The sequence below is a fragment of the Melospiza melodia genome, chromosome 5 (assembly GCF_035770615.1).
Source record: "Melospiza melodia melodia isolate bMelMel2 chromosome 5, bMelMel2.pri, whole genome shotgun sequence".
Taxonomy (NCBI): domain Eukaryota; kingdom Metazoa; phylum Chordata; class Aves; order Passeriformes; family Passerellidae; genus Melospiza; species Melospiza melodia.
Window position 1 is genome coordinate 33,812,867 of NC_086198.1, and position 25,535 is coordinate 33,838,401.

General features: G+C 38.5%; 1 protein-coding gene across 2 annotated transcripts in view; it reads right to left on the minus strand.

Moving 5' to 3' along the window:
• TBC1D9 (TBC1 domain family member 9) overlaps nucleotides 1-25,535 on the minus strand; it is a 44,006-nt gene that overhangs the window by 12,806 nt on the left and 5,665 nt on the right. For both annotated transcript variants that reach the window (XM_063156977.1, XM_063156976.1), the window contains exons 2-13: nucleotides 17,588-17,698; nucleotides 15,016-15,134; nucleotides 13,189-13,417; nucleotides 11,988-12,249; nucleotides 10,684-10,891; nucleotides 7,706-7,912; nucleotides 6,160-6,330; nucleotides 5,555-5,705; nucleotides 3,957-4,171; nucleotides 2,494-2,611; nucleotides 1,281-1,566; nucleotides 453-582 (exon numbers count right to left, since the gene is read on the minus strand). In XM_063156977.1, coding sequence (XP_063013047.1) covers nucleotides 453-582; nucleotides 1,281-1,566; nucleotides 2,494-2,611; nucleotides 3,957-4,171; nucleotides 5,555-5,705; nucleotides 6,160-6,330; nucleotides 7,706-7,912; nucleotides 10,684-10,891; nucleotides 11,988-12,249; nucleotides 13,189-13,417; nucleotides 15,016-15,134; nucleotides 17,588-17,698 — 2,207 coding nt within the window. The remainder of the gene's footprint in view (nucleotides 1-452; nucleotides 583-1,280; nucleotides 1,567-2,493; nucleotides 2,612-3,956; nucleotides 4,172-5,554; nucleotides 5,706-6,159; nucleotides 6,331-7,705; nucleotides 7,913-10,683; nucleotides 10,892-11,987; nucleotides 12,250-13,188; nucleotides 13,418-15,015; nucleotides 15,135-17,587; nucleotides 17,699-25,535) is intronic.

Below are 25,535 nucleotides of genomic sequence, written 5' to 3' on the forward strand. Positions count from 1 at the left end.
TTTCTTTTAGCTTTGGTGACAGTAGAGAATATAGTGGCCCATGGTCAAAATCAGCACTTTTAAAACAAAGTTTCACTGATAAAAGAAAGGTCTTCTGAAATCATACAGATTTCACTACTATTTCAGTTTGGAAAAGCACAAAAAAGCTTAAATGAGAATTAACTCCTTTCAAATTAAAAGTTCAGCCTTTTGTTAGTAAATCACTTTTTGGTTGTGGGCTGCTCTCCTTTGAGGCCTCACACTTCTCTGAAAACAGCTCCAATTAAAAGTCTTGGTTAAAAGAAGAAGAAAGTCTAACTCCTCTTCTTTGCTCCATTTCAGGCCTCTCAGATGAGTCTGCATTTCTTTTAAGTTCTCTCTGTTTCAAGCAAAGCCAAACTAGAGTATCAAACTCCTCGGTGGAGCAGAAGCTGTGTTAGTTGCTAAGTTCCTGTTAAGAAGTCTTATCCTACCTCATAGGAAGACCTGATTAGCCGGAAGATATCCACCTCAGGATAAGGCTCTACATCATCACTGAGCAGGGAGTGAAGATGAGGAATGGGAGGAAGAGTACTGTCCTTATTAGTTACACTGTCCAAGTATCTGGTGGGAAAAAAAAAAAAAGAAATGAGAAATTCAAGATAAATTTGTATGCCCTCCCTTCTGAGGGTTAACAGCATACAGGTTACATATTGATTATTACATGGAGAAGTGATAAAACCATTCTCTAGGAACAGTTAAGGTTATACTACTGAAATTTATTATGAAAAAATTCCAAAGTTCCAGAAGCATATGGAAAACTAAACACCATTACCAAGCCCAAGAAAAGCAGAGGCTACACTCAGCAGCACTAGCTCTGATAGAATGACTCAAGCCACTGAAATCTATTTTTTCAAGATCCTACCTAATTATTCTGAGTCCAACTTAGTCTATTCCCAAAACAATCTTCCTTAACACCAAGGCTTTTTCTTAATACATAAAAGGTAGCAGGCTGAAGTAACAAAACCCATGTAATCCACTAAAATAATGAATCAAGTTAAATTTCTATAACTAGGTTTGGGAAGTTTATTCGAATGTCTTGAAAGAAGAATTTGCATCTTGTTAGTCACTTAGCATTATTTTAAAATAATATAAGGAGCACCTTACATGGATGAAAGGAGACTACAAGTATGTAAAAGGTTTACATATAAGATACTGGTTTAAATTTAGTATTTCAACATAGAATACAAATCAGAAAAGCAAGCAAAAAAAAAAAACCAAAACCACAAAAACGAAGATACTTAATTTTCTGTAATAAATACCTTCCCAAGACTGTCATGGCTTCTCCATCATCTTTACAGTTAAGCAACTTGTCTACATTAGCTTCGAGGACAGCGAGTGCTAACTGAAATATCACCTTTATTCCTTCACAGAAGAAACAATCCACAACTACCACTGCACTTTCAAATGGCATTACACTGAGGAAAAGAGTGAGGAACCAGGACAGGGAGATGGTGGAGATTACACCCAAATCCTGCATGCAGTCATAAAGCTGTGGAATGTAGTCACGAGCCAACTCTTCAAAGACACCCTGATCCACCAATGCTCCTGTTGAAGATAAATAAGGCTGAATTAATTCAGGAGCAACTGATACATTGCCATTTAGGGGAGGAAAAAAACTCCTATATATTTTATGTATATAAATAAAAATCCTAAGAATATTTTGCATGGTGCTTATGCACATTTTCTCACTTTCAAATGAGTAACAGACTCCATTACATTACTATACATACAAATTGAACTGTAATAAGTTTTTTTCTGTTTTAATAATACACTTCAGAATAAATAAGAACAGAGTAATTTGGTCTAGCAGTAGCAGAAGTTAAATAGTGGCTTGATATTACCATTACTAATTGGAGCAAGACCTCAGCATCACCTGCTGAACGAGGCCAGAGTGACTGTGAGGGTTCACATTTACTTCAAGAGAACTCTGTATTATACATTCCCATGCCACAATATTAGTGTTTTAAACAGGCCAGGAAGAACAACTTCTAAGGCTGAGTATCTCAAGTATTTGTGAGCTATAGTAAAAGCAGATTCCGTGATAAATTGAAGTCACTGTCTTTGACATGCACAAGGAAGCTCATCTGACAACAACAGCTTTTTGATATTTGTGCCCTTCCACATCAGAGGTACAGGCACAAAGACTTCTACTGCAAACTGCTAAAGCTCCTGTTTCCACCTTACCTTAATCAGCTAATTGGATCATCTAAAACTCAAATTTTAGCCTCCCATCTTTTCTTAACAATCTACTTTACTTAACCCCAATTTAGAATGTCATCTGACCCTGAGTAGGTGATAAACTATTAACAATAACATTACCTCTTTAGGAAATTGCCTTTATTCTCCTGAGCAGGCTGGCTCATCACCAGCATGCACAGACGCACCCACCCATATATTTGTTTCAGTACAAATGACACCAGTTCATTTGGTCAGTTTTTATAGTGTCATTTCAAACATGTCCCCAAAGCATACCAACAACTCTTGTGTTGTAGTAGTCAGGCAGCATACGCTCACACAGAGCCACCAGCAGCCAGAAAGCTTCCTCCTCTTTTGCATAAAGGAGGAGCACTGAAGTGACAATATTCATAGCCTAAAAGAAAGGGAAATACAATTATTTAGTATCTAGCACTGTACCTGGGCGGAAAAGTGGTTAGGAAACTTCAAATCACAGAAAATTGTAGGGCTTTTCTTTCGTTTTGTTGTTGTTGTTTCACTGGGGCTTTTTGGTGGGTTTTTTTGGGTTGTTAGTTTTGTGTGGCAGATTTTTTTTTTAAGAAATCAAGATTTTTCTTCCTAATCAAGGGCTGAGCCAGGTCTGCAAGCATCTGTTACACTGCTACTGATATTCTGCCATAGGTGCTCTTGGGGAATCTGGGTCGGGTGCAGCCAGAACACCTCCCACAGCAGTAGTGATGTGCCTGAATTCTCACTGTAGCTGAACCAAACCTCAAGGTTATTAATTACTGTGACAGTTCTAGGGACCAGAACTGAAATGTCTTTCTACTGCTTCTCTGTTAAATAATCTTTAAAAACGTAGCTATTACTTAGTACCTCATGTGTTATTAAATAATTCATTATGGCATCTTGTTACAGCTGCTTGCACTTACTCAAGTTGCATCTGGAAGTCTTAAAAGTTAGACATTAATAAGGCTTCTTAACACTAATAAATCTAAGTTTCTTCTTTGCAAAAGTATGTAGGAAGGCAAAAAAAGACCCAGCGATAAACCAAAATTATATAGTATGAAATAAATATTTAGGACCAGAAACTAGTGACTTGAATTATGGGCATAAGAACCTCAAAACCATGCACTGGGGTCAGCATTAACTCCACAGATATATGGTTATGACTCCCAGTGATATCTCCTAGGATACTTTATTTTTTCCCAAGTGTTTGGGGGGGTTTTGCTTGGTTTTTCGGTTGTTTTCTGGTTTTGTTTCTTTTCATTGTTTTGAATGATGACATGGCATCATTGAAAGAGGAAAGGAGGTTCTGCAGGGTTATAACTAATACATTGAATAACATTTCATTATAAGATGGACAGGTAAAAATAGATAAAAATTTAAGACTGAACACAATGTGTTTTGGTTTTGAGGGTATTTTTTGTTAATATGAAAACAATCTTTCTTCAGGGTACATTGTCATTTTCTTTAGACAGCTCCGTTATCATCTGTCCAGTTTGTAGATTTATGAGCAGAAATTATGCTTACAGAAAATCTCTCAATGTGTGCTGCTAATAGTGCTGTTAGAGCAGGTCCTTGTGTGACATCCCTCTGGCCTCAGCATTCCTGCCTCTCTGCAGCACTGAGCTCACAGCACCATCCACAGCTCAGTGTGCTTCACACAGCCAAACCCTCACGTGCATGACTGAAGGAACAGACTGCAAGGACAGAACTGGAACTCCAGAAACTGAAGAAGTGCAGGGGATTTCAATTACCTGGCAATATCCTATGTTTGGATTTCTGAAAGCATAAGCTGTCAAGACTCTCCTTAAAGCAGCAATACCCATCTCATTCTGGAATGCAGGGTGTTCTGGAAGGGAGCGGTGCAGATCCCTCTCTATCTCTTCTGTAGCAAGATTGTATTTTCCCATTGATTTCTCCACTAGGTCCTCATAATAGCCAGGATGAGTGGTCATTTCATTAATGGCTCCTAGGAGTAGGAGAAGAGCGTTAAAACCAGGAGAAAATGGAAGGTTTAGCAGGTACAGTACTTCAACATGATCGTCTGCTCCCCTTCCATTCCAAGTGTCACCAAGAACTCTAAAAGCAAATATGAAAATATTATTTCTTTAAAGGTGATTAAAAAATTTAGAAGTATGTGCTTTGGTGATTATCAGCCCTTCCTGTCTTCTCTACAGGCATTTTATAATGAGGTTAAAATCCCTCTCAGCCAGAACGAAACAGGAGGCGTGAAGAACAAACCAACTGTGCAGTCACATGGTATCATGAGCTCCCTCTGCAGCTGGCTGTGGGTTTGGTTATCCTAAATAACTCAAAACTTGTCCCTGAGAAAGCTACATGCCCTGGGAACAGAGTAGATTGGTGTCTGGTTGCGGAGAGTATGACATGTCAGCCAAAAGCAAGAAACAAAAACTCATGAGTTCTGTTCCTACTTCTGAAAATGATGCTGTGATCCTGGGCAGGGCACTCAGCCTTAGGGATACCACTACATGCTCACAGAGCTGCTATGAGATTTCACTATTGGCTTTACAACTTCTCCAGAAACAAAATCAAGCGTCAGTAGCACAAAATAATCTACACAGAAAGTATGAGTTACAGATACACAGTGAACATTAGTCCAAACTAGCTGTTAATAGGATGCAAAACAGAGCTCTGCATTCCTGTGTCTATCTTCCAAAAACATTCCTCTAGTGCCCAGCAGCAAAGAAAAAATGTACATGACTATATTACTGGGGAAGAAATAGAGAACAAACTTGAAAGCATCATGAGGTCATCAGATAAAAGGCCCTTGTGCTCATATCATAAGTGGAGTGGGTAGCTGTGGTAATTATCTTCGGGAGGGTAGAGCTAAAGAAGGCATGTGGTGATAGGTTATGAAGAATGTCTGAGGTAGGATGGATTTCCATATAACTAGTAATAAAATTGTTCAAATTAAAAAAAAAACAACTTTAAGTGGACACATATCTAGAGTATCCTTTGGAATTCCTTGCAACAATTGCTGTGAAGGCTAAAAGCTCAACTGGATCCAGAAATTATTAAATAAATGGGAATTAGGCTTGCTGGTGCTTGCTGAACGCCTAGAAGGTCCCTAAACGACTGGCTTCTGGTTGCCAAGCATGTGTTCTGCTTTTTATGTATTCTTCCTTAATTATGTGAGCCTGTTTGAGGAAGGGCATTTGCTGGTCTTAGAGAAATCTTGTCTAAACTTGTCTGGTGCCCGCTAATAATCACAGCCTTACTTACTCCAAATATTTTCAGACACTTATTATGTGCACCTTTAATCACCTTTGAATTCCCTTCTTCCCTCATGCCTTTGCTTATATCCCACAGACACATTCAAAGGGAAACCTACCTGAAAAGAGCAGCCAAAGCTCCCCTCTCATGCTTTCTGGAATGCCCTTTAGCACAAGGTCTCTTGTTTTCTCTGTACGATACATACAGACCCCTTGGCCATATTCAGCAAAGTGAATCTTCCAGGCCTGCTCCTTCAGGAACTCCTTGGCCTAAAAGCAAAGAAAGGCAGGCATAAAGATGCAGCTTCTCTTTCTAACACTCTGAGCCACTAAAATCTTGAGTGCTAAAAAGCCTGCAATATCCTAACCTTCCAAGTGAGCAAGAAGTAACCTGGCTGCAGTCCAGTTACCTTCTTAATGGGCTGCCTCCTCCCATTCCCCAGTTTCTATGCCAGTAGACCTTGCTGCTAAGAGAAGCAGTTATACTTCAGAGCAGGAATACAACAACATCCCCTTGAATTACATCCAGATTTGCTTTTATGTAGTGAAGTTATTTGTACTGGTAAAACAACAATATGTTCAAGCCTTTACTTCTGTGAAAAATACTGCCTCTTCTTAACTGTCTGTCAGAATCAAACTCTTCTGGGTCAGCAACATGGGTTTTAAGGCAAACATAATCTGACAGCCTTTTCAGTCAGGTGGAGCACTCAGAAGTGTATTTTACCAGCTTAGGGTTGAACTCCTCGGGTGACCTGCGCCGATACATTGTCATTAAAGCTTGAGTTGCTGTTGGAATTCCGTTATCATTGAGGTTGAATTGCCGCTCTCCCTCTGACTCGGAGCTCAGGCTTTTGTGAGGGCTGGCAGAAATTAAACTACTTGACCTTGTAAACACCTGGAGAAAGCAGTCACAAGCAATACAGGCATAAAGATGAGCCAGTGTCTGGACTTTTTACTTCACTTTACCTCAAAATGTATACATGCTAACGGTTAACAAAAACATAAGCCAGCAGAAATTAACCAGTAGAGAGAAAATAACAGAATAGCTTCCAGTTTCTCAACAGCTCTCCTGAAACACAACCAAATTCTAGAACTAGAGCTGCTAGGGTAATGTCAGCCCTAAGTAGCCCTGGGCAATAGAACAGCTCCCTTGATCTGGCAACATCATAGGACTACTAGGTTGTGATTTGGAAGAAAAGTATTTTGAAGAAAAAGGATTTTCTGACTTCTCAAACAGCTTTGAAACTGTATCATAGTAAAATCTCATGGAGCAGTTCACACCAAATGCCTGAAATTGCAAGTCAGTCATGCGTATCTAGATATGTAGTCATATTATGAATTGTAGTAAATGCTTACAATAATTTGTGTTTATAATTCAGTAGGTAGAACACTTAGATCCATTTACAGCAAAAGTTCCAGCACTATACATGCCTACATGCTCTGGTATACAACAGCACAGTAATTATACCTCACCCCCAACAAAGCAAGTAGAAAAATTCTTTGAACACACACATTGCAAATAGGGTAGGGCTCCACAGGACAGTACTAAGGTATGGCTTAGGACAGACTTGGAATGTGAAATATACCAACACCATACCAAAATGATACACCACAAAAGCCTCTTCTACTTTGAGATCTGAATTATTATACTTTGCTGGGTTTAACAGAACTGATGAGGTTGTTATATGACCTGTAATTCAGCAGGTGGCTTGACATTCAAAGCACCTAAAAAAGTGTATCTAGTCATAACTTTTAAGAACTATTTACTTTGCACACATATGTAAGGAGGTGGTTCAGAATAGGGTCATTTGATGCTCAGGACAGAGCTGGTTTTTTCCTGTTAGGTCAAATGTTCCAAAGTTCACTAGAAGTGCACATACAAGCCAGCTCAGCTCAGGCATTGTTTTCAGAAGAATCAAAAGACAGGATTTAGCAGCTAAAGTCTTGAATAAAAGGAGTTTCGTGCCAACTGATAATTTCTTCAAATTATTAAAATTCCAGAATTACATTTCAGTTGGAACAAGTAAATAGATATTAAAAGTACTATTCAATTAACCAGTTAATTAACTATGACACTTCTCTTAGGTTTAACATGAAAAAGATAGATATCCTAACTGACAAATTTTAACACTTCAGCTCAAAGGCATTAACAAAAAAGAGGTCACATTTCTGTGCCTAAAGGTTTAGCTTTACAAAAACGTAAAGGTGCTTCCTCTCCCCACACCAGTTAAAATCCTCTTCTAGTAAATTATTCGTGTTCCTTCACATACCTCATCATCCGAGCTGATATAGCTTCCAGAAATATTTTTATCCAAGTATATTTTTGAGGTGGTTTGTTGCAGAAAGTCTGAGATCCTCTGCACAAGGAAGTCTCTGTCTTTCAAGTTGGCAAAGAGGAATGTCATTCTGTTTTTCGTGCTGATTGACAGTGGGCTGGGCAGCACGCTGGAGCTGTCTGCCTTTTCCACTATTGTCACCTAGGAACAAACAGTTGCTACAGCTTAAGATCTTTAGGTAATCAAGCTGCTTGGTGTAAGAAACCATATTAATACAATAAAGCCATTCTCCTTCCACCCTTATATCAAATCCCAGTGGACACCCCTTTGCCAGAAACATGGTTTGCATACAAGGGCTTACAAGCCTGAAAGATAAAGGCTGTAAGCCCTCAAACAAATGGTTTCAGTACATTTTCCATCAAAACTCCCCTGCACTACTTAGCTGATTTTACTCAGACTGCATTTTAAAAGAATCAGTAAAACAAAATTCCATCTGTGGGATACAAATCTATCAGCTTTTTTGTAGGACTTCCAAATCCCTCTCTTGCTTCCTAACGTCATCAGCACAGGTCACAGAAACCTTGGCCTACCTTTTAGTGCCAATACATGTGAATAAACAATTTCTGAGATGATGCTCCTGCACAACTGTACTACAGCTATATACTGTGAAAACAGTTGCACAGTGGTATTTTAAATGCATTTTCACAGTACACAGGAACTTGCAACAAAGGGAAATTAGCCCTATGTCTTCCCTTACAAAGGAAAATATCTAACCCAGAGAGGTGGAGGCTTCTCAATGGCCTTCAGTTGTTACAGGAACAGTCACTAATCGAACTGAACTCCAGCCTGTAAACAGTACTCATACCACAATCTACTGAGTACAGAGAATGAGTTCCCTGAGGTTTTGGTAAAGCACATTAACACACAGAAATCTCAGGGATAAGTCATACACTGTTGATGAATTATGTAACAGTTGTGTGCCCTAAACATTACCAACTATTACCTCATAAACATATCAGTCCATCAAGCTTGTGCAGTTCATACACTGAACAAAACACAAATCACAATTATAAATACTTTGAACTATTGCTTTTATTACTTTAGATGATTTCTTAATGAAAACTGACTTACTGCCTTCAGAACAGAAAGCAGGACATTTAATTTCACTAGGACTTTGACTCTTGCTCCTTTAACCTTTTTAAAACCAGAAATCAATGGTAAGACATGAGTACTACAATATTAATAGCTCTACCTAAATGGATAGGGTAACTATTTTTCATGCACTCTCTTTGAAGACTTAAAGACTGCAGTGCACCACTCAGGGGCTAAACCACTTCTCTGTTCTCTCCACCTCCTTTTATTTTTCTGTTAACTACAAATCTACTAGCTACTTGTTAACTTAAAGGACTTCACTAATAGCATATTGAAGTTAGCTAAACAGTGTTCCCTATGTTTCCTGTTCCACTTAAAAGCTGTCTGAGTACAATCAGCACACAATACAGGTTCTAAAGGCACAGGACAGTCATTATTAAAGCAAGCCTAATTAGAACTCTGCTATAATGAGAGCTGATATCCACTTATTTCCTATTCAACAGACACACACACATATCTGAGGTGCTTTATCTTGGAGAGGGCACCTGCTGAAGGTGCAGTGAGCAGTGCAGTCAGCCACTGAAAAGCATCTTTCCCCTTCATAATTTCTGAATCAATGCTTTGCTATTGTCTCATCTGTCAAAACACCTCCAGGATATTACAGAACATTGGAATTAACTTAAGGTTTAACCCAAAGCTTTCATTAGATAGAAAGGTTTCCTTTAATAACTACAGGTACTGATCAGATCTTCTGAGGACTGGCACTACCCCCCTGGTTTACTATTCTTGCTGGTGCTGAGACTTGAAGCTGTTCAAACAGAAGCATTTATTCCTTCACCTACTTCTGTCTCTTAAAGCTTTGGAGCTGCTCTGAATCCTGTGCAGCTGTGACTGTGGCTATCAAAAGCAGTTGCTGAATCTGCATTCAGGAAAAGAGGTCCTGTTAAATAAAGACTTTGACTCCTTCTCCACCACTTTACCTGCAGGACTGCCATTCCCTCTGATTTTCAGACAAACAGTGAAACCATAACTGAATGTCTCATCCCAAACAACCAAAGTGGTTGCAACAAGCTGCTGAGAACCTGTACTTCAAAGTTTCTGAACATGTACTCGTTTTACTCTTTATGATTTGCAGGGGAAAACAGCGCCTTGAAGTATTCCATGGTTCTTCAGTCAAGCCAAACTGTCCTTGGTTACATCAGCTTTGCTACTACTTCCAAAACTTACTTACCACAATTTTCCATTAACCCACAAATCAAGTCAACCATAAAAAAACTCCCCAACATAATTATTTTTTAATTGCATCAAAGAAACTCTTCTTACTGATGATCTGCTTTAAGCAACCAGCTTTGAAAAGGGAAACACACCAATTTGAAAAATACAGACAAAATATTTTCCACATACAAGAATAAACAATTGCAAGTCTGTGTGAAGAGGCAACTCAAAACTTTAGGATTATGAATCTTATTACATCTGACAAAAGTAAATCTTATCTGACAGATTCTTTAACAGAATTTCCACTCTAGGAAGTTTCACCCTCCACTCCTCCCTATGAGGCACAAAAAAACGTAAAATTGGGCTGTAAATCAGAATACAAGATATGAGAGAGGAAGAATTCACAAGGGTTACGAAAACTGATAGAAAAAATTCCATGCAAGCTTCAGTAGTAGGAACCATGAACTAAGATAGATAGTCATTAAATATTACCTAGAACACATCAGTATGGTATGCTCACAAGAGATAAAAAGGATGAAAAGAGGCTTTTCTCCAAAAAGAATAAAAAAATATAGTCAAAACCCCCACCAAAATAAAAAAATCACAGCTAAATAAGACACTGCTTATTTAAATTGCCATATAAATTAAAAAATACAAGTATTTACCTCTCGAAGAGGGATAATAAGGCTGCACAAGTTCTCTTCTTTACTAGTAAAGCAAATGTAGTTTGTAGACACAAACATCTGACCCAAAATATGCATTTTGTTGAAAGGAGTCCAAAGAGTACAGTCTGTGTGTCCATCTAATTTCTCATCCTTGGGGAGTCGGAACAATGCGCGGTATCTCTCGCTCTTTGCTCTGGCATCAAGATCTCTAAAAAAATCCACAGAAAGATTTCCTTGGTTTAGGGAACGTATTAATACATTTTAAGATATATTTTACGCAAATCATTGCAAGTTACCTGCAACACATAGCTAAGCAAGGAGTGTACAGCAAAAAGCTGGAAATAATTTGCCTATAGTGGAGATACAGTCTTCACTTTTGGAAGGTTCTAAAACCACCTGAGAAAAAAGTCTGCCATGAATGACTCAGACATTCATCTTCACTTCTCAGAGAGGAAAGATTGAGTGAGCCTTCCATATTCAGCTGCACTTTCTGAGAATATATACAGTGAATCCATTTTTTGCTATTAATAATAAAAAAATGCTTCTTTGAGGCTTTTTTATTAACATTATGGAATCCTTAAGGTTAGAGTTTGGTAACAATTTCAAGACTTAGTCTTGATAATGCATTCAGCGCAAAACACTCAACAGTAAGGACAAACAAAAGTGATACAATGCGTGTCAGATGTCACTAAATAATGCGAAATATAAACAAGCACTGGCTATAATTCTGTATGGTACACTAACATGAATGACATATAAAGAAAAAATGAAAAAGAAACTAACAAGCTGAAGTATGATATAAAAGAAGAAGAAATATTTTTCAGATAACTTTTCATTCCTTAGAATTTTATGTCAATTTCTGTATTGCTGTTACCTAAACTATATTCCAGACAGAACTGTTAATCTAGACTCTAATTCCTCAATTCCAGTGATAAGATAAAATATGAATACTAGGTATAGTTCTTAACAGCACATTACTCACTTCATTACCTTCCCATACAGACATAAAATGGCCTTATAACAGATACCAAAATGTGGCCAGTATCAGGAGATACACTAAACAGATTCTGAACAAATGAGCATTTGGCTCAAGAAAGCTTATTTCTGTAACATGCTCGTATTCCTATTTCAACAAGATACCAAGTAATTATATTTAAATAATTATTCACATTTTGCCACTGCTGGAATCAATCATTCCTTTTGGAGTAGCAGTAAATAGCCGCAACATTAGAAAACTTTTGGACAAAATCCTGCAAGTACAAGGACTGAGGAGGAACAAACGAGTAAGAGGCAATGCTACGTACCGCTTTAGAGCAGACACTTTTTTGGGGGATTTCTTTTTCAGTTTGGGCAATGACCTGTCCTGTTCAAATCCTTCATTGTCCAAAAGCTGTCGCATGGCTATATTGGCAAGCTGTTCCATCAGTTTAAATGTCTCACTGATGTTAAGGAATACTGAGAAGAAATGTTCACTTGACCTCGTGCTCACTTTGATCATGTCAGGGAAGAGCAGCGTAGCATTCTTCTCAAGCTGAGTGATATCAACCCAACGGATAACTAACTTTGCTGAACAGGAGCAAACAAAAAAACAAGGTTCAGTACAAAAATGAGCATATTCAGGAGCTTTTAGCTTCCTCGTCCTATAAAATGCATTCAACTGACTTTTTCTAGCACCCTGAGAAGTTGGGAGCACAGCATAAATAGATCAAGTTTGTACAAACAAACCACTGTCACCTGACAAACAGGAGATAAAAGAGTTTAAATATCATTTACTTTATTTACAGAACACCACACAAGCATTGCAAGGCCAGGTAAGCTAACATGACTTATTATTGTCACTGCACTAGCTCAGACTCTGATCTCCTTTCCCTATGGAAGCAAAGAAACACAGTCTGAACACATCAGACAGGCTTGTCTTATTTTTATACAGCAAAAAGTTTCAAATATTACAGCCACACAGAACCTAAGCTTTTCTCCCAGGACCAATACAGCTGGTGTCCTTAAAGCAGGGGCTAAATCCCAAGAGTGATCCCTTGCCCATAACCAAAAATAGTGCTGAATTGCTCAACTCCACTGTGCCTTGAATTAACTCCCTGCAGAGCAGACTGGTTGCATCCACACTAAGCAGTTCTTTATTCTGGGTCTCCTCTGAAACCTTTTTGATGTTCTGGTGTTAAACAAATGTAGATGTTTGATTTAAGGTTGCAAAGTCTGCCAGAGTAGTACGTGAGGATTGTGCAAGAGCAGAAAAGAAAGTCAGAACTGGTGTGATCTTGTCCCTATTTCCTTTTTACAGAGAACTACTTTGAGAAAGACCAAACAAACAAGGGAACAAGCACCCAGTTAAGCAGTGTGACTAATCAGGGAATTGCTCCCTGCTTCTCCTTTCCTCAGCAGTGTCTTTGTATCCTCAGTGATCAGTACGTGAAAAGAAACAAGCTAACCATTTAACTTGTTTCCTAACCATTGTGAGATGCACAAATTACCATTCCACTGCTAACATACCTTCCCTGCCCATGAGAAAAGAGTAAAAGCAGAGGTGATTGATGCTGAGATACACCCAGCCCTGCCGGGGAACCTTTCCCTTCCAGTAACTGCAGGAGTAGTAGTTCACTAATTTCTCTTCCTCTGGCATCCCAAACAGCTTGTGAAATTTCACTATGGCTTCCTTGAATTTCTCAGTGTCGTCATCCTCCTTGATGCCATTGATCTTGTTGTACTCAGCAATGATGCCCTGGCAGGGAATAAAACCAGAACACATCCTGTTAGTGGCCATGGGCTATCAGATATCCTAATTCCCACTGACATCCAGGCCACAATGGTTACTGCATTGCCAAGGAAGTCGTTCAGGGAGCTCTTACTGTTCTGCTCACTCTTTGGCTTGTGTAGTTATTCACTTTATTCAAGGTTTTCTTTCTGATGGCCTTACTCCCTGCTGTGCCCATGTCAACAGCAACCAAACACCAACCCCCTTGCCAGTGCCTTGTTTTAAATTATCCAACCTAACTCAAACATTCCTAACAGCCCCGTGAAGCACCCATGGCCTGCAGTATTTTCCTCTTCCTTCCTGGGGAAACAGACACAGGATTTCACATGACATTTTTCTGAAGGGAAGAAAAAAAGGAACTGTTTTTCTTTACAGAAAATTTCATATTACTTCTACGACCCCTCTTATTGGACCATGAGCATAAAAGAGCAAAAAAAGGGGGGGGGGGAGAAGAAAGAAGAAAAAAAAAAAAATCTTCAATCAGACTTACTAATAGAGTGGAAAAAATTTCCCACTTTCAGGTGCAGATGACCCTCATGAAATTTGAAGAGGCAACAGGTCAAAAAGTGTTTCTTGATATTTTTAAAGACTACGGTTCCTTCTGTTCTATACTCTGTTTTATTTGCTTATTTTCCCAATCTCTATTGTCTTTTATATAAAAGTTATAAAATTTTTGCCTTTTTTGTGACTTTTTGCCTTCAACTTGCTCCATATTTACATGAAGAGCAGAGTATAAGACAGAGAAACATCGTTCACATTTAGTATTGATCCAAATCTAAGAAGCAACAATTTCCTTAAGGATTATATTTCAAAACACACATATAAGGTATTTCCATGACCATCTATAGCACTCATGCCTGATTCACTGGGGAAACACAAGCAACTGTAGGATTTGTAAGAGAGCTGACTTATGATACAAAATGTTAAAAGAGGAATGAGACAAAGCCAATAATTTGAACACACACCAATAAATACAGCAATTCTTCTTACAATCTTTGAAAAAAGTATGTATTTTTAGATAATTCTTAGTACAAAAAAAAGTACTTTTTGCCAGTATAGTTATTATCTGACCTATAAAGAGAAAAAGAAATTCTGAGAAAATCAACACTCCCACTTCCCACCAAGGAAACAAATCAATGAACCAGCAACCCTAACACCTATATGGAGTGCAAATACCAATACTACAGGACTTAACTGCACAGAAGAGGGGGAGGAGACATTATGAGTGCATGAAAAAAGTTAAAATTAAGCCTTGCAATGGAAAAACAGTAGCACAGACAACTGTCAAAGTTTAAGACAGTGCAATTAATTTTAGAACTTGCAATGCCTTAAGACCTGCCTATATATTTATATGTTTTTTTTTTAAATCACACTGTTCTAAGCTACATGCACTATTCCCAGTTTCCCTGATTTTTACACACATGTTGCTACTTAGCATCTGGTAGTCCTTCAAAAAGGCAGAGCAGCCTGGGAACTACCAGCTCCAATTTATTTCAAAGTCACATCATTTTTCTTTCCCCAGTCATATTTATCACTAACAACAACTGCAGTAATTAATACACTACCTGTATTTTTCCTCTGACAAATGTATTTATGTCATTCTCATTTTCAAAGATTGAAAGAGTTTGCAACAAATTCTGTTCCAGCCATTCCCAGTGTTCAGTGATTTCCTTCCTTGAGCAACCTATATAAAAACAAATAAACAAACAAACCAAAAGTCACAAAATAAATAATTCACTAGTGTCAATGTCCTTTTAATTCCCAGTCTCCCCTACAGCAGATCACACAATCAGCCCAAAACCTACACCCCACTTCTCAACAATTCATCATGACAGGCAAGGTCTTTCTCTTTGTTCAGGGCTAAAATACATACTTGCTGCAATGTTTTAAATTACAGGTTATTTTATCACTATTGCTGGAAAGTTTTTACCTATCTTAGCATATTAAAAGTATTCACCATTTTACCAACACTGGCCTTTAAGGTAAATTATTCAATAACTCTGACTCTCAGGAAAGGGGAAGAAACCAAATTTAACAGTTAAAACACTGCACTTCAAAATACAGAGCCCTCAAGAGTGGCAGGAAATAAAAATGAAAATAGCTACAACATAGCAACTTGCATGAAAATGCATATAATTACCATTATCACAAAAAACCTGTTTACAGCAGTTCTATAACTGAAAAACACACAAAGCCACTGTTAGAAGAATTAACTTTATAGGTGGAGAAGGATCTAAAAAAGTTGTTCACTTCCAAACAGAACTTAATATAGCACCATTTTCACCTTCAACTGAGCACAGCACACTGGGAGGGACACTGGCATGGGACACAGAAGTGCTACTACAATATGAAAGGCTGATTGTGTACAGCATTTTGCATTCCCAGACCATCAATTGTTCTTGAAAAGTAAATAAAAATTCTCCTGTATAATTCAATAAACAGAACTCTAAGCTGTGACACCTTTAACTCAACCCTGCACTGGAGAAAGGGCTGTTCACAAGGCTTCTCTCCAGAGCCATAAGGCTTCAGATTCACCAGCCAGAATGCTCACAGGGCCCAGATCAGTAGTGTTAATATCCAAGACATTTCACATCCAAATCTGTCTAAACAGTCATTTTAGAGAAGACAATCCCCCTGGATTGCTTTCATCCTCAGAATACTCTTGCACTGAGCAAGACCAAACATCACAAACAAATCACAAAACAATCGCATTTCTTCAAGTCGCTCTGTACAGCTACTTACTGAAGATGGAGATAGTTTCTTTACTGAAGGCAGGAGAAAAAGACAAATTTCTGTAAAAACAGATTACAAGTACCAAATAACCAACAGTCTACCCTTAGAGAACAGTGCAGAACAAATGAGAGTTGCACAGCTAAAAGCAGCCAAAGCCCTTAGTAACCTGTACCATTTCAACAACCCTTGATCAGTTCAGAAAGAATTGCTTAGTTGCAAATTCATAAAATAACCACAGCACAGAGCCTTAGGGAACACTGGGCTGCTCAGCTTCAAGGTTGCACAGATAAATTATTTGCTCTCTGTAAAATTTTATCTCCCTGCAAGATCCACACTATTCCCCTCAAGTCAAGTGACAAGACTACACCAATGCAGTCTTTTAATTTGATCAAAACAACTAAACTATCAACCAGGTATTAGGAGACTAAACATTTAAGAAATACTCCACAAACGGAAATCACAGATATATAAATTAACTACATTAGCAATTTCAATTAGGGCTAAGATTCATAATTGAAGAGCATGTTTATTAATACTAGCCTAAATGAAGACAGAGTACTTCTACATAAAATCCACAATATCTTTCTCAGAAGAACAACAAAATTCTCACAGTTCAGCAGCACCGTACATTTCTACATGTATGGTACATTTATTTATTATGGGACCATAACCAGATCTGTCCAAGTTGGAGCATTAAAGACCAAAGCTCTTAAAAGTTGTTGCATCTGTGTAAGAACATAGAGTTCTATAGTTAACTTTAACCTAGCTACCATCTTGCTGACTTCTAAGTACATCATACATAGAAAGACCACACAGTGTCTGAAATAAACATCCAGGAAGCAGGGCATCCCTGGGATCTAGCTGGTATTTATCCTGGAGCAGACAGGAAATGTCTCACTGTTTGCTGTTCAGTGTTTGTGTGAGTGCTGGTGCTGCATTTTCTTCCTGGTTACCACTGCAAGGGAAGCCAGGTGCCCTGCGTGGGTAACTGGGGTGCTATAATTCAGGTGTTCCACCATTCTCTCACCCAGGAATGCTCACTTCAGAGGTGCTCTAGGAGTGAGCCCTGGCCATGGAGAAGAGCATGCAAGGAGGAGGAATGGGTACTGCTGGTCTAGGAACACCTTTGGGAGAAGAAAAGTAGGAAAAAATAGATGTTCCATCCCTGCTCCATTTCTGTTAGCATTCAGTCATTGTGGTTAACACACTCTCCCATGCTGGCATTCCAAGTCTGACTAGCAGAAACTCCAGTGCCACTGAATTTCAGCACTACAGCCGGTTTTCCTTCTGACCCATTTATTTGTCCTGACATGACTGTGCTCAGCAGGAAGGATGCTCTCTATTATGTTATGTGACACAGAGTCCAGGAAGAATAAAAACCCACATCAGTGCATTTGTCCTTACCACAGGCAATGGTCCAGTAGACCAAGGAGTCTGGTGCTTGGTAGAGGATTCGATATGGTGCCACTCTGGCACTGGAGTCCAACACAACATCAAGAGTACCCACAAGGAGACCTGCAGGAGAGGAAATTCTGATGAATACACAGGAAAGGGCTCTGCAGCCCCTCCCCATTCCATTTGACCCTCCACAGCAAAACCCAGATCTACATATTCATCTTCACACTTCTTGTCTCAGGCTGTAAAGAGGGAGAATGATTTAACAGGGAAACATCTTCAGCTTAAACAAGACTTCAACTCTTTAATGTACATCAATGCTAGCATAAAGACAGGCAAATTGAAGCAAAGCAGAAGGTAGCTGTGTTATAAATTCATGTTTAAAAGTTATTTAGTTTTTCCTGTGTTTCATACACTGCTGGAACCCTGAGCAGTAAAAAACCTACCAACTACAAACCCTCCTCCAACACCAACAAGAAGTCCCAGACAATACATCCTATAAGGGTTCAAAACTTGAATGTCAGCTAGGTAAAACTAAACTATTTTCCCAGCAAAAATAATTGTGCTACTTAACAGCTGATTATTTAGGGTAGGAAGGATTAAAATGCCTTAAGAGTCAAGCTGTTTTTCAGATGAAAGGATACTGAGGAAAGACAAAGCCATACTGTTTTCCAGAAGTAGCACTGAAAATTCTTTGCTACTGAGAGAGCCACCAGCAATCGCATACCAACAGCTACCAATAATTCCTAACTCTACTTCCAAAATTTCTAGATCCTATTTTTATAATAAACTACACATAACACAAAACTCTACCCTCCCAAACTCTCTGCAAGAAGAGAGGTTTTTTTACATAATTTTAAAACTACGTAAAAGTTTTCCTATTTTTCATCTCCACAAAGAATTTTCATCTCCCCTGCAGCAATGTCAGATTTAAATTTTCATGTTGAAGTTCTCAGAAAATTGTTTGGGAAAAAAAAAATTGAAATAGATAAACAACAAATGGATGAACTTTCAGAGATTTTTTGTGAAAATATTTATTAGGGCAGAAATTAGAGTTTTTTTTCAAACAGCCGAAATAAATTGCATGCACCAAAAGCATTTTAAAACTCTCCTGTTAGGAGTTCTCTTCTCCTTTCAAGCCTCATGTGTTCATCTTTTACTGTCATAGTTTTATTAGTTCTTCTCTGCTGAAACTGGTATATGCAATATTGCTTCCCTTGCTGTTTCTTCAGATTTGTGCTGTGCATCATAAAGACACAAAAGTAGTACCCTTGTTCCATCTCAGTAGATCCCACAAATGTGATCTGAAACTGATACTAAGAAATGCCCCACCTAGCAGTGATTTTGTACTTCTCCCATTCTATCCCTTTTATTTGCATTTTGTTTTATACAGATCTTCTCATGTTGGATCAACTGTAATCTCTTTGTGCTCAATGAATTAACATGCACCACTTCTTAATGCAAGAGTTAGGCAAGACATGAGAAACAAGTCTGGGCACATCAGGCCATTGGTAAGGTGTGCTCCAAAGCTATCTGACAATTACAGGACACAAACACAAAACATGACTGTAAAATACCCCAGCGTGCATTTGTCTCCCTAGCTTTCGTTGCCCCTCATCTCTCTCACATTTTGATTACTGGCTGTACACTGACAAGCTTCCTCTGAACAACTCTCCACCAGCCCTTCTAGATACACCCTGGCTCTGTTCAAACTCAGGAGAATGAGGTAGGTTAAAATGTGCCTTTAATTATTTTTTTCCTCTCCATCTGAGCTTCACAAATGCAGTATGGCCCTGGCCCAGAAAGCACATGTCACTTCAACCAAGGTACAGCACAAAGCCTCCAGTACTGCTCAGCTAAAGTGGGGACCAAGCAGACACTGCACTTTGTTCATTAGCTGGGTTTGCTGCAAATACAGCAGGAATATTTTCTTTTTGCTTTTCAGCTTCACATGACTACTGACAGTAATAAATATGCAACAGGCATGATGTAATATCTAAATAAAGTTGTATGCTGGCCAAATGCAATCTTCTCTGAGATACAGAAACACTGCTCATTCCCTGTATTCTTTAAAAACATGCTTGTTTCTTTCCTCCTGCTGTATTTCCAAATTCATTAGCATATGGGTGGTCCTGCCAAACAATTCTGCCCTAGTTCTTGGAGTGCTGTAAAACCTGGGATAGGCAGGTAAGACTAGAAAATCAGAATAAACCAACTGACTTGAACAGCAACATCAGGTTCAAAGGAACTTCCCATCCTACTTTCTTCTCCTCTGGATATGGTAGAGAGGAGATGAACATCCCCCTGTGCCAACAAACACTGTAAGACAGAGCAATGCATTTAAGAAATATGAAGAGCACTATGAAAAAAAAAAAAAAACAAACACCAACAAAGAGAGAAGCCAGCAGGGACTGAAAAAACACATGGCAGGTAGGAAAAGAAAAGAAAACAAAGAATACTCTCCAATGGTGCAGTAAGTAGGAGTTGTTCAGAAGCTTTTCAGTAAACAAATTGAAAAAATAACCATGTAGTGAGGTCAAAGGAAGAAATCTGACAGAACTCCAGAACATCACAGGGAAATTCAAATCTGCGCTTAGCAAGCTAACTGCAACTGACAGTTTATCAGTAACATTTACTTGTATCATGCAATAGCTGTTCTGACAGATGATATGTGTGATATTAAAAAAAAAGCATGTGTTTTTATCACATGAAAACTCGTGCAATCATGCAGCTGGGCCTGCTTGCTCTCCTTCATGAACTGTTCTATTCCTTTTTGTGTTGTTAGATCAGTGTTGGTTGGTTTGGGTTTGGGTATTTATTGTTTGTTGGGTTTTTTTGCAATGCAGACATGTGATGCAACCAGAATGAAATCACAGCAGTTCATACTGATAATCTGTTTGAGGATTTTCTACATTAAGTAGAAATGAAAATTAAAAAAAAATTAAGAGAATTTTAATACTGTTCATTAGCTCATGAATTCTTCACATAGCAAGTACCTTTTCAGACATGATTAAGTAACTGAGTTTCTATAGAAACAGAACAGGCAACCAAGAATCATATTCCTTATATCAGACTGGCCCTTGGGCAAGAGCCAGTGAATTACCCAGGCATCAAATCACATGACTATACTGACTGCAAATTTTTTCCCATTATTTCATCAGGTTTCTGACTGCATAATGAACTAAGGTGAGAAATTTCCAATGTAAGAATACTAGATCTACAAGCCCTTGTTGAAGCAAGAGGTTTTCATGAGACAAGTTTTATTTAAAGCACACGGTGTAATTTGTAGGATTAGCATCTGGCTAATTGATGGGAGCCCCAATCCTAAAGGCACTCAAGCATGAGTAACCATGAGGGGACAAACAGTCCCCTCACACACACGTGCCAAATTTCCAGAGCAACCATACCTATACATGGGGCAGGAGGGGAAAAGGGAGGCATAATGCCTTCACTTTGCTTGATACAACTTTTTAATAAAGTCAGGTTCCTCTTTTGCAAGCTTGAATTCTAAAGTGAAGGTCCAGAAGATTGATCAGTATTCTCTTTCTTTTCTGTAAAACACAGGCATTAGCAGAGGAAAAATAATGATATGTAGTATTTGGAAGCAGGGAATACAAAGCCACAGCTGGCTGAGGGCCTGGGCAATTGCTCTTGCATCATGTTACTGGAAGGACATACAATGCACCAGAGGGAATTGCTGGAAGAGAGGTTCAGTTACCCAATGCACTTTGTGCTGAAGGAAGAAATCACACTGCATTTCACTTACCTGACCACATTCAGTGGTGGCTCACATTTAGTCAGAAGCTGGAGGGGGAGCCTATAACCCTTGCAGAAAGTACAGATTAGTCGTTTATATTCATTAATTAATGTATGATGTGCTCTACTTGCATCCTTACAACCACAACCAATTTTCAACCTGTTGTTTTTGCTACAAAGGATTAAGACCACATGAAGCCTGACCTCCTCCATAACACAGACCTCCTTCACAAATCATTCCTATCTCACCAAAGGACATTTTTCAGAAAGACAGGTCATCTTGGTTTGAAAACTAAGCCAATAGCTTCAGCCAGACGAGATTCTTCCAAGCACCACTGCAGTCCTTGCTCCTCAGAGACCAGTATTCAGATGACTTACAGTCCAGACTGATTACAAACTACCCACAAACAGCAATGAAATCAGGTGATCGCCTGCAGAACCAACCTGGTACACTTTAAGCATGCACACCTCAGAGTACATGACTCAAACACCTGCCCTAAGTCTCAATATCTGTGACTAGTTGGATATTCATGGCACAGATATTTGCCGCAGGAATATTTCTCTCTTTCTTTTCTTTCTTTTATCTTTCATAATAACTTGCAAGTGTCTTTGTAAAACATCAATTACCTGTGTTTTTAAAGGAAAAGCAAGTTTATGCACTGTACACATGAACAAACTCTTTATTAGCAAAGGATTTTCTTATGACAAACAGTAACCCTTTTCCACAGAAAGCCACATTGTCATTAAAACCACAAAGACTGAGTAGTCTTTATCACCCTTCTACAGTCCCCCTCACAGCAGTATTATAATTGAGAGCTTTTGTGTTTTACCTGCTCAAATTAAATTGGATTACATATTCAAAAGTGAGGATCTGGATTATACATTACCTCTAGTGTACCTTATTAAAACACTGAAGCAAATGAATTATAATAAATAACGGCACTTCAAAGCTTAAGAACTACCAGCAGCCTTGGCTGTGTTGCACAGCAAGCACCAAAAAGCTTGGGATAGTAACAGACAGTGGTGCTTCCTAGCAATTTCAAACCTCAGAGTAGAGGTGCTTTCAGCACACACCAGGGAGCTGTGACACATCCATTCTCCAGTGACACAGGCAGCATGTGTCACCCTTTGCCTCGAGCTGAGGGATGCCCTGGTGCCACTGACTGCTGGGCCCTCCCTTCCCCAGTTTGCCAGAGTGCAAAACGTGTGTTATTCACATGGCTCTTCACAGGGACAAGAGCCCTGCCCTGTCTCATCCTCCTTCCAGGTGCACATGAATCCACACCTCAAAATACCTTTTGTTTGGAGATCTTTATCTCAAAATGTATAAACAAAGAGCACACATGTTTTTAGCACTAAGAGTAAATAGAAAATAATACCCTGCAAAAGAGCTGAGATATAATACAGGTGACTCTCAGAGCCAGGCTCATGAGCTGTCACTCAAAGAGTCTCATGGATGTCAGCAGCCTGTTTGTGAAGGAGCCCAACAGCACAACCAGGAAAACTTGGAATGTCACATGTGTCACAAGCAGGACCTTTTCAAAACAGGCACTGTGACATTCCAACACTGAATCAAACACATACTGCTTAAAGGGCCCTCAGTATTTAAAGATGACTCCTCTTTCCAGCAAAGTAAGATGGACACATAATGAGCTCTGCTCATAAACCTGAAACACCCACGGCACCTCTTTAGATTGTAGATGTCAGCTGATCTTTAAGAAAGCTCCAATCAATAGGGTTGATTTAAATCATATTTACACCTTGAGCATTCAGTTTTATATTGATTTAATGGACAATGAATAAACTCTTCCTAAAATTGGAGGGTTGCTTCCTGAGCTATAAAAACAAGAACTCCTAACAACACATAACTGAAGCATACAGCACTAGGTATTGTTTTTCATACTAAGGATAATGAATCCTCACTCTTCCACTCTTTCTCAAGGCAGTTTATGTTATTAGCTCTCTCATTTTTTATTACAGGATGAGATCATCCCATTACTTGTCTGTCAAAACTCGACCTAGAGCAACAGCCTGAACTCCATGGGCAATACTATGGACAAATCCTTTTCAAAGGGAGGGTCAATGCTACTTGATTTAATTTCACAGGAATGCCTATATAAATTGAAAATATTACAGACCACACAAAAATAACCAAGTCTTAAACTTCCAGTACTGGCAATAATACCCACAACATTGCCCTTAAAACGTCATGAAGGGCTACACTTTTTTAATAGGTGTTCATTCATATAAATCAAGGTCAAATGACCTCTAAAGACTTATTTTCTAACTGTCTTCCCATGTGCCTTATATGGGCATCTAATGCAGCATCAAGAAAACAAAATTCTTCCTCTGGACTTACAACAATTAATATTCTTTAATGAAATAATAAATTAATAATTATATATATATTTCTTAAATAATTAAGAAGGAATTCATAGGATTGGTTAAGTTTTCCCCAATGCCTGCCTTTGCTGCTCTCTTTTCTGACCAACATAGTTCTATAGATTTGTCCAGCCACCCTTTTATTTGCACAGGAGTTTTCAAACATGTTCAGTGAGACTGCTTCTGAGGAAGAATTGTCACTCTACTGACATTTAGTAAGAAAAGCAGCAAAACCAGTAGTTACCTTCTCTGTCTTCAAGCTGATGAACACAAATGAGAGGAGACTGAACAACTAACCACCGATACTTAAAGAAAAAGCTTGGGAAGGGCTGGTGTGATATCTGGCCTGATTACCAAGAGATAAAACAGCAAGAAACAATGAAGCTTTCAGCCACCCTTCAAGTTTAACAATTGTGATTGAATCAGCTTATCTCCAAATGTGTTAATTTGAAAGCTATCAGCTGTACTTGTTAAGGTGTCCAAACAACTCATGACCAACCCTGTAAAATATCTGTATCTTAACTTGAACCTAAATCTGGTTGGGTTTAGACTTTCAGCTTTTTCAACTTTTTGTAACTTCTGCTAAGCTGGAGCTCACAGAAAGAGATGAGCACTGACAGGACATGTCACAGTTACAAGTATGTGAAGGCTTACAGCACTGAGAAAACTGGTATTTTGACAAAACCCCAAACAACTTATCTCACACTACTGAAAAAAAATTTATACTACATATCAATCACACCAGACTTTATGAAATTATGGGAAAATGGTGAGAAAAATATAGATGAAGTTATCAAATGCCTTCTAGGTGTGATATAAACAATTACTCATAAGTTTGTAAAAAACACTTAGGGAAAGCATAATCAAGTATCAAAACAGCAGAGAAGTCACTGAACTTCACTCACAACTAATTATTTTAAGGTATCCCATTCTGTCACAGGAGCATAAGCAAATTTAATAAATTTCATCCAACAGGAAAATTTAAATCTGAATCTGCACCAACATAAGATTCAGATAAACTGTGTAAGATGAAAGAATAAATCAAGTAAGTATGAGCACATTAAGAAAAAAAAACAACAACAAAACAGAAAAAACCTCCAAACATCACTCCTAACCTAAGAAAAATTACTGTAAACTGAATCTAGTTTGAGGACTGAAGGGGGCACAGTAAACAGCTTGAACTCAAAGGAGCAGACCTGAAGCATGTTGAAATACAAGCTAAATCCGAAAAGAAGCAATAGCTTCAGAAATAGAGAATTTTAGAATTTTAAATTTTCACAGTTCTGATTGGACACCTGCAGATAAATCAGATTTCAATAGCTATCACAGGAGGCACTTTACCAGGGAAATGAGCAATGCTGAATGGAAGATCCCAATAACTCCGGCTGATAAAATACTGGAAAAAACAGAGGGGAAGAACAAGACAGATTATGAGGAAAGAACAATAAAATCCAAAACATTAAAAATGTACTGGTGAAATCAAGATTACTGCTGTGGTAGAAATTCAAACACCCCTACCTGGAAACTTCAGGGGGAAAAAAAAAATCAAAAATCCAGCATAGAAAACACAACCTTTCTTTTGGAAAGAAAACAAATGGGAAGATTTGGAAGAAGCCCTCTAGAACCTAAGATCACCTAAGCACCAGATTTAAAGTCAAAATGCAAATGTAATTTCTGAATATCAACATTGATCAGGATGCAGTGATGGAAATATGGAAACTGATGTGAAGAAGTGCTACATCTACCCCTTTCAGTGAAGGACCAAAGAACAATAACAAAAACCCTGTAAGCAATACAAACTCTGGTATAATGCAGAAAA